The sequence below is a fragment of the Arachis hypogaea genome, chromosome 8 (genome assembly GCF_003086295.3).
Source record: "Arachis hypogaea cultivar Tifrunner chromosome 8, arahy.Tifrunner.gnm2.J5K5, whole genome shotgun sequence".
Classification (NCBI taxonomy): Eukaryota; Viridiplantae; Streptophyta; class Magnoliopsida; order Fabales; family Fabaceae; genus Arachis; species Arachis hypogaea.
The window spans coordinates 47,908,596-47,919,053 of record NC_092043.1 but is presented as its reverse complement, the minus strand read 5'-3'; the positions used below and the strand labels follow the sequence as shown (position 1 = coordinate 47,919,053).

At 32.7% G+C, this 10,458-nt stretch overlaps 1 protein-coding gene across 1 annotated transcript; it reads right to left on the bottom strand.

Moving 5' to 3' along the window:
* Window positions 1-1,992: 1,992 nt before the first annotated feature.
* LOC112707959 (ultraviolet-B receptor UVR8) lies at window positions 1,993-9,778 on the bottom strand. Its single transcript, XM_025760022.3, has 12 exons — window positions 9,117-9,778; window positions 8,398-8,584; window positions 7,454-7,600; window positions 6,014-6,095; window positions 5,257-5,412; window positions 4,617-4,796; window positions 4,215-4,286; window positions 3,917-3,988; window positions 3,666-3,784; window positions 3,437-3,522; window positions 3,210-3,262; window positions 1,993-2,413 (listed from the first exon to the last, which is right to left on the bottom strand). Exons 1-12 carry the CDS (start codon window positions 9,211-9,213, stop codon window positions 2,327-2,329), a joined length of 1,338 nt encoding a protein of 445 aa, XP_025615807.1. The 5' UTR covers window positions 9,214-9,778; the 3' UTR covers window positions 1,993-2,326.
* Between the last annotated feature and the right edge of the window lie 680 nt (window positions 9,779-10,458).

The following is a 10,458-nucleotide window of genomic DNA, read 5'->3' as shown; positions in this document are numbered from 1 at the left end:
TAATGATTTAACAGTTAAACTAATAATTTAGTAACACAATATTTTAACCGGATCAACTACCACTTCGATTTTGATAAGTATGACTATTACTATGGAAAATTTTGCATGCTTTTAGAAAATATTATTATTATTTGTGTAGACAACCATTATTTTAAAAATAAATTAATGATATATTTTAAACACGTTTTAAGTTTATAGTTTTCCTTTCCCTTAAATGAGGTCGGAAGTACCCTTCTTTTGTCAATCTGACTTTATGTTATGTCAGAGCACAGGACACGGAAAATCGGGGCTAATAGATTTAGTGGATCATGAAATCTTTGGTGAGCCATCATTGCCATTTGCCAATTATTTCCATTTCATAATGGACCTCAAGTTGGAAATAATTTCATTTTAAATAGGTTGCCAAAATAATTGGGGTTAATTCTAGTTTTCTATCAATTCTAAATCAACCTAAATTTCAACTCATATATGAAATAAAATAGTCAATTTAATCTTTAAAAATTGACTTGTAACTTAATTTGGTATGTTGAAATTTTATCTGACCTAATTTAGTTTTTATTTAATTTTTCTATTATTAACGAACTTTTCATTTAGATTGACGAGTGTTATACTAGATTCATAAAAATGATATTGTTTTCGTTTTCGTTTTGGTAGTGAATAATGCTAAAAATGACATATGAGACAACCTATTTATACACAATATTAAATTTAAAAAATTAAATTGGATAAAAAGTAACTGAATAGTAAAAATGAAATCTTTGCTCCATACATTCTTGCTTTAAATGCATTATCTGTTCCCTTATTGAAAGGGCATTCATAAATCCTCTATAAATAATATTCAATGAAACCTCAATACTTATTGTTTAGAATTCTAAGAATTAATAATGGGTTAATAGTTAAATTAGTCCCTGAAAGATAAAACATTTTTAAATTCAACTCTCAAAGATTTTTTTAATCAAATTGGTCCTTCAAAGATTGCGAATTAATCATATTTGTCCTCTAGTCACTCCATTAACAATTTTCTTCAAAGATTGATGTTGTAAATTATTAATTGATAACATATATAATACTTGATCTGTCTAATTGGATATTGACGAAATATATTTATGAAAATTTATTAATATAGTCATTTTTTTCCATTACAAAAAGCTTATTCCTAATATAACCTAATGACTAATTTGAAAAATGCTTTATCTTTCAGAGACTAATTTGACTATTAACCCAATTAATAGGATAATTTTGATTTATCCTCTGATCAATTACAGTAGGTAAATCCCTTCTTGGTTAAAAAAATTAAATTACTTGTCTTAAACTTAAATATTTTTTTTGTTCTTAGAAGAAATTTTCAAAAAACAAAAAATATTCCGAAATTTTTAGTTGATAAGAAGAAAAAGAATATAAAGTGTATATATATTGCCTAAGTTTAGCATTGAACATTCTCGCATAATAATTAGGTAAGATAATCATTAGCAATTCAATATCCAAATAATAAGCGAAAGTCACATGAAAATTAAAATTATAGCAATTGCATGTAATCTAAAGTTATATTAAGAGTCAAATTTATTAAAAAAAATAAACAAGAGGTAAAGGAAGAGGCGAACAACATTGATGAATGGATTAAAGATTTCCTCAGAGCATATTGGTCTTGTCTCTTGGACCAAACCTTATTCAAATTAATTTAAAATTTTATTGAAAAATTAATCTTGAATCATAATATCTTTTTGTAACCATTTTACTAAGTCAGGTCACAAACCAAATTCATTGAACTTTTTTCACTTAATAGAATACCTAACTTTGAAGAAGTCACAAACTCAATCAACAACTACTTGGATGTCTTCATCTTCTCAACTTGCTAGTTTCTCTGCTAAAGTCTTGTTTTCTTCCTTCTCCTTAGAAGTTTAAAAGTTAAAAATTCATTCAAAATTTAACTGAAATTAAATTGAATATAATAAAATAATAAGCAAAGGCTCAGCACCACAAAACACCATGAAATAAAATTTCCAAACTAGGATCATTAAAGTGCATCCTAGCTAATTGATAATAATAATAATATATAGAGGAAACCCTGTCAAAAATAATAATAACAATGATAATATATAGAGAGAAGAGGGGAAGAACATGTAACATTCTTCATAACAGAAAAAAATAATTTACATTTTACAATCATGATGATGAAAGCTAAGTTACTATACTACCAGTAGTAGTGGTCGTAGTGGTGGTGGTCTCGGTCGTGATGGCGGCAGAAGCTAATTGACTCTTATGGTTTGATGAGGCAAAAGTGACACCAAGAGGAAGCATCAATATTGCATAATGCAAATTTGATATGTCAAACTCGGATCCGTTTGACATCGCTTTCCGGAACACTCATGTCGAGCCTATCCCCCCTGACTAAGCCAGAGGTTTGTCCCGAGACCTGCCAAATCATATAAGCCAACAAAACTAATCAGCATTTGCAATCTTTACATGAAATGCATACCTCTTATATCCTCAACCCTAAAGTTGCGTTTGTTTACAGGACACGACACTGAGACAGAGACACAGAGATACAAAATCGTATTTGACAAAAGAGACATAGACATTGTGTAAGAGGCATTGAATTAGTGTATTTTGTAACCATCCTGACAGGAAGAACATAGAAACACTAACAAAGGACAACTTATTTTTTATTTTTTCTTTTATTATTCTTCTTATTTTTTATAATTATATTTTTTATTATTATATTTTTCTTCTCAAATTTTTTGAATGAAAAAAAATAAGAATAAATTGGATTTTCATAATTTGTTCTAATTTTTCACCAAACAAGAATACAAGAACACAATATTGTATCTCTGGCCATTATGTCTTGTTTTCCATGTCTTGTCTTGTTCTTAGAAACAAACGCAGCCTAAGGGTCTATTTCGTTTTAAAAAATCTCTGTTTTCATTTTCAACCTTTTCTATTTTCAAATTTTCATGAAGAAAAGTGAAACAGTAAACACTATACCAAACAGAAAATAAAAGCATAAACCAAACAGACCCTAAACTTCTTAGAACACAGACAGTTCTCACATGACGAAACATTTTTTCTATATTTTCATTTAATAATTTCTAGATTCCTTAGTCTATAAAGAAAAGATTTGAAGTATTTCCAAACATATTTTGCGTCAACCTTTAGTCCTTCAATGAAGTATTAACAAATCATGTGGTTATTGCCATAGCAAATATACTTACATTTTCATCGGGAACAACCGCATATCTCTCGGATAGCGATGCAAAATGTTTCCCTGTTTATGGGAAACACGAAAACATAAACCATCAGCCATGATGCCAAAAGTATAAACAAAATAGCAAAAGAATAAAACTTAAATATACGACTCTAAGTTACTCTATTGAATTGCATAATATCAACACCAGCTCGAAAACAAAGGAGAATATCACTGATACACAGAATAAAGCACCTGATAGTGGATCGGTATTCGAGGATGCAATATTCTGCCCAGAAGATCCCTCAACACTCAATGCCTCAATAATCTTCGGAGAATTCCTGCATGTACCAAAAATTGAATGATGAACCAAAGACTAATAACTAGATTCAACCATTACTTAAAGAGATAAATCAATAACATAAAAGTGAATGTCTCCTAAACAGTCTGAACGAAATTTATTCAGGATGAAACATGCAATTACCGGTCAACGGTTTCCCCGTGACCAAGTTGGCCATTTGTGCCTCGTCCCCAAGAATATACGTTTTGTCTTTCAGTAACAGCAATTGTGTGTCTCCACCCACATGAGATCTGAATTACTTTCTGTCAAATCAAATAAACACATGCAGAACGAAGAGTAAATTAACAACATTGGTCATCCTTTGAAGAATACTTGGATATAGTCGAAAAGTTCCACACGCACACAAAAAGTCATTGTGTTGCACTTCAAATTACCTGATCTTCGGGGAACTTCACTTGCACAGGAGAGCAGCGATCAGCGTTATCCCCAACTCCAACTTGTCCAAACTGCCATTGATAGAGAAATAGGTAAAAGTTTTCCAAACAAGCGGCATACAATTGAACAACTTGTAATGGTATCGATAATGAATAGAAGTCTTGCATTAAATCATTTCTTTGAAAACTAATGCATAGTTAGTTCTCGGCACAAGTTCATGTGCATTCTTTATCGATCAGATTGTTATCATCTGTTGTTCACAAGTCAACATGTATTTCATGTTGATATTATACAAACCTTATTCCAGCCCCATCCGTAAAGTATTCCACTACAGGTGAGTGCCATGCTATGCCTCCAACCACCTGAAACCTGAAAGAAGTCAAAGCAAAGTTCAGGGAGACATTCAACCATAGTCAAAATGCCACTCTTTGCTGACCTAAATTGGCATTGAGTCATAGATGCAGCACCCCAATCGGTGTTGGTTTGCTTAGTGTTGTTGGCATGCATCGTGTTAAAATTAAAAGTCAACAGAAGCAGACAGATGAGAATCTTCACAAAGATGCAAACTTAAATGGTCCCCAGATCAGAAAGATCCAAACTTGTAACTTCAATTTGCATTTGGATAGGCGAAAAAGCTGAAAATCTGATGCATAGACCTTATCATAGAGATATAAACTTAGCATAAAATTGAAGGACCACCTGACAAATTGTCATGTCACTCATGGATTGAAGCTTGTGAGGCACAAGATGATCCTCGTTGTCTCCATGTCCAAGCTGGCCATATTTGCTCCACCCGTATGTGTATAATCCACCAGAGGATGCAACACATATAGTATGCCGCCAGCCGCAAGCAACCATGATCATCTTTTCGGATTGCAACTTTAAACAAGCAAGCATCCGGCAACAGAGGCCATGATAGAGAAAATATCTCATCATTAGTATGGATGCACAACAATGACTTAAAATATCTTAATGAAGTGTATGGATGTTGACAGTTATGACACACAGAAATCAGAAGTTAATAATACCTTGAAATGGCTTCCATTAAAGTAAGTGTTTTGCTTACGGGGCAAGTTAAAGATACCAAAAGGAGTAAACTTTCAAGCTTATACTTTATTCAATGCATTAAAAGTTCAAATATTTTGAATCTCCAAGATAACCCTTCTTTTAAATCCTTAACCAATGCCCAAGGGGCACTGGATAGTTAAAGACTTAATGTAACAAGAAAATCAAACTTTCTAGTAAATCAGGCAACAAAGAGGTTGCATGTCTTTCAAATTCAATTGATATAGTCACTGTCTAATCTGTAAAAGTAAGAAGAAAACAGTTTGAGACTTACATCAGCATCAGAAACTTTTTCAGGGATCAGGCGATCATTTCTGTCCCCCAATCCCAAATTTCCATATCGGCCCCAACCCCAACCATATAGTTCTCCATCTTCAGTAATGGCTACACTATGTTCTGCCCCAGCAGCAACCATTTTGATAGGTACTCCCTACAACAATAAAATATTACGAGTGCATGAATAATTAATGTAATAATTATTTTGATACATACTATGAATTTATGTTCAGTGTCCAATTAATGGAATAATATATTTACCAGTTATGTGATGGTCAATACCAATGAGGATTGATCAATGAAATCTATCTTCTTTTCTTTCATAGCAAATTGAAAGTAAATGAAATTGAAAGAGCTCAACTACCAAGCTAAATTATTGAATCCATCATATGCTATTGCAAAACTCTGCATTTTATTTTAGACAAAACCCACCTCTTTTTTCTTCTAAATCTACATGGACACACCATACTAGGTAATTTTGTAATTTTTTTATCAGTGTTAAAATAAGAGAGAATATTACACAGGTGAGAGAGAATTTCAAATATAACATTTAATGTAGATCAAATAAGGTATGTAATATTCTCACTTTCTTTCGCTACTAAATAAAAACAAGGACGGAGGAGAGGGGAATGGATTTTTGTCCTAAAAATTGTTGAGATTGATAATGTAAATGGTAAAAGTAACTTTCATCCTGTATTCAGATTCAATCAAGTATTATTTATCATAGAAAACTTCGATGAATGCTAAAAGAATACCTGAAATGTTTGAATCTTTTGTGGCACAAGAGAGTCTTCTGTGGTGCCAAGTCCAAGTTGACCATTTTGATTCCGTCCCCAACTTCAATGAGAAGAAATAGAGGAGAAAATGTACAAAGGACAAATTCAGATAAATTTCAAATGAAACAACTAACATACAGGAGTAACACTTCCATCAAGGAGTATGTTAACAAACAATAAATGAAGGGCCCCTTGACCCTTACAGTAAAAAAAGGAGGCAGCCCGATGCAATGCATCCAGCATTATGCAAGGTCCGGAGAAGGGCCGTGCTCAAAGAATATAATGCAAATAGCCTAACCTGTTACATGCATCAGTGGCTGATTCTACGATTTGAATCTATAACCTTGAAGTCACACAGAACAATCCAACCGTTTCTCCAAGGCTCTCCTTCTCTTCCATTATTTATTTTTTGAGTAAAGCGTCAAAATTCGTCCTTGAAAGATCACCCATTCTTCAAATTGATCATCAAAAAAAATTAATAAAATTTGTCCTTGAAATATTTTAAGTTGGTCACATTAGTCCTTCCATCACTTCCGCAGCTCATGGCGACAAAGTTTGCTGATATAATACATTAAGTGACACCATAATACACACCTAACAGTTCTAATTGGCTGCTAAATTTATGAAACTAAATCAAATCAATCCAAATTGAGAGATTTCAATGCCTTAAAGTCCCCCTCAACTTGGGGTTGATTTAATCTAATTGCATAAACTTATCATGTTAGCCGCCAATTAGGACTGCCAAGTGTGTGCTGTGGTCAGTGTGGTGCCACTTAACGTGCCACATCCGCAAATTTTGACGCTGTTAGCAATGGAATGACTAATGTGACTAACTTAAAATCTTTGAAAGACGAATTTGATTAAAAAAAATCTTTCGGGGACCAATTTAGAGAAGTAGTGATCTTTCAGGGACGAATTTGACCATTTACTCTTTATTTTTTTAATAATAATAAAGCAATAACAATTTCTATATACATTGATACCTTTAAAATTGAGTGTCCATTGCAAATTGAAGTTTAGGTTGTAAGAGTGTTGAAAGAAAACTAGACACAAGAACAATGGCCAAGGTAGTAAAACTAATTAAAAAATGGAGTATTGAGTTTTTTTAACAAAATCATTATAAGATAATGTCCAGTGAAGACAAGTGATCTAAATCAAAGCAATCTCCTTCCCTTCCAGTGTCAAAGATCCACTTCAACTCTTCTTTTGGCAAACAAAGAAAAGGAGATGAAATATTGACATTAAAATATCAGGTCCAAGAATTAGTTTAGTTTACAAATCTCCAAGATTACATTATCAGTTTCTACTTTCTATAATATTAAGTCAATTTAGCATCTCAATCTTTAACGATGCAAGAACAGTAATTCGTTAGAGGAAGTTTAGAAAAGTCAGAATAGTGAATGCTTAGGAACTACAAACCTCTGCACCTCCCCTTCCATAGTAACTGCCAAACAATGGCTATCGCCACAAGCAATTTGCTTTATCTTGTGACCTCGTAATGCTGTAATCGGATGAGGAATAAACAAGTCACTGGAATTACCATGACCTAACCTTCCAAAGTCACCCCTGAAAAAACAGAACTTAAATCACTTTTTTATATGTGAATGAAGATGTTTCAGGAAAAGCATGGCGATAAAAAATCTGCATGATTAGTTACACACAATCCAACATAAGACGTCCAGTATCTACTGCCACATAAATCAAACCCGAACTTGCCATTCATACGTACAATAGAAAAAGTGTTCGTTAATCAGAAGACAAAGAAAATGACAAATGCTAGTCCTAAACATCTAGATAGATAAGGACGAGAGCTGAGATAGCCAAAGAAAGAACACTGATAGTTAATCCTGATATCCTCCTCTTCAAAAACCCCGACATATTAGTTAGAACTAAGTGTCTAGATGTAATATAGAAAGTTCTCAAGCAACAAAACTCGTGCTTGGTAATTGTCTTAGAACAAAAATAAGACATTGAAAGACAGAAACTTGTTTGGAGAAGAGGACATATAAATGTTAGTCTTTTGACAAAGTCTAACCCATTTCCACCCATTCAAGAATTAGAGACAGTGGAGAAATGAATAAAAACGCAAATTATCTTTATTGGCTCTATTCAGTGTCTCTATCTTTTGTCCTGAAACACCTTTTGTAATGAACTGAAACTCCTATAATGGCTAATGATAAGTACCATCAAATCACCTAATTGAACCCAAATTTAACACTACATTAGTATACAGATAAACTTGCTCGGTCCGGCTTCAAATTGCCAAGTACAAGAGTGTCAAATATACCAAAAAACATTAAGGGGGGAGTTAACTTTCAACAAAAATAAATAAATAAATAAAAGCTTAGAGATTTAGAACAAACCATCCCCAACTATACACTTCCCCTTGAGACTTTGAATATGCAATAGTATGATCAGCTCCACATATAATAGAGGTTATTTCTTGGCCATCCAATGCACTGAGCTGTGTAGGCCAAAGCCTATCCTCAGAGTCACCATGTCCTAATTGCCCATCCTCTCCTCTTCCCCAAGAGCAAACAACATTCTCAGCTATGGAAAAAAAAAAAGTAAATTATATTTTAAAAAAAAAGGTCAACAGCAGCATCAGATCAGAATCAATCAACCAACCGCAACACACCAAAAAAAAAAAGACAATTTAACAAAAGGGCAGAGAAGAGTGGCGTTAAAAAACATTTGCCATATTAATGGGGTCTCCAGTACTTTTTCAATATTTTATGAGATTATATTAGGAAAGAACTGATTACTTTTTTATTATTTTTTAACTTCTTTCAGTCTTTGAAGGATGTTTAAGAATGATTCTAAAATCATGTGCTTTACAAGAAATGATTTTCCCTCTTAATTAATTAATCACTCCATAAGTCTCTTACTTAAATAGGAAATATTACTAATTTCAAAAACATTAATTATATCAGCCTCTTCCTTTGTACATATCATTACTCTTGCTAGTTGCTACTATGTTAAGGGGTGTCAAGTTTTTTCACCAAAGATGCAAACTTGATTACATTTCATAGTACCCAAAAGAAAGATTGTTGAGAAACAGAAGAGAGTGAAGTGATCTTACAGAGAAGAGCAACGGTGTGGCTGGCACCAGCGGAAATGAGAAGAACACGGTGCGGTGAAGGTGCAGGTGCAGGTTCACCTGAGCCTTCTATATCCATTGTTTGAGAAATCACAAAACGAATGGAAGAGAATTAAAAAGAGTGTGAGTGAGAGAGAGTGAGTGAGTGAGATATCAGGAGCTCTGTTGATTAAGATGGGACAAGAGAAGTGAATGAATGAATCAGAGGTTTGAAGGACAACGAATGAATGAATTAGAGAGAGAAAAAAAATTTGGGAGAATTAGGGTGAAATTGGGAAAATGGGTTCAGAAAGAAAAGAAGAGCATTGAATGTGTGAGGGACCCAATCAAAGCTGTGAGACTAAAGGCTACCAACCATTTTTTTTTCCGTCTTCTCTCGCTCCTTCATCATCAATTCATCATCAACATCATCACCATGCTAATTGTAATTGCTATGAACCCTTTCTTTCTAATGTACTATGTGGTCACCACTCTATGACACTCTTCACCTACACTCACTTGTTTTTCTTCCAATCCAAATTGCTACCTTTTTTTTTTTTTCATTACATCCAAGTTAATTTACCGAACCATGCAAATTATGGAACAACCAAACCAAAGCAGTCTATCCGTAATTAAATTAAGATTTGGAAAAGTATTGGGTACCAACATATTATTTGACAACTTTTATTTATATTTGTGTTTCATGGAAGTGTGTTAGTAGATGTGTCTAATAATTAATATATTTTAAATACATATATAAAGAGACACATCCATAAAATATATCTATAAAGACACTTCTATTAAACACAATTATAAAAAAGACATTTTTATTAGACGCATCCACAAACACACTCCCATAAAACACAATTATAAATAAGAGTTGGCAGAAATTGACAGATATGCTGTTGGTAACATAGCAGAACCTTTAAGATTTTGAGCAAATACCACATCCGTACCCATCTTCACGAACGATAACTGGATCTCTTGTATTAAAGAGTAAAATTACTCAAATCAGGTTTCAAAAATTTCAAAAGCAGTTTATTTTCGTCTAAAAAAATTAATATATAAATTAATTTCTAATAATTTATTTACTAAACATAATAATTTTTAGTCTATTTTTATTTTACTAAAAATAAAAACACTCAAATCTGTAACGTTTCAAATAAAGGCTGATTTTGTTTGTGAAAAAATTTTTGGTATTTTTTTGAGAAATGAGATTATTTGGTATATAGTGGGTGAATTTTATATAAGAGAAGTCAACACGTAGAAAGCGTATTGCAATACGTGGGGACGTGTTAGACATATGGTAACATTCTAGCCAATATGTAAGAGCATGTGGCAACAT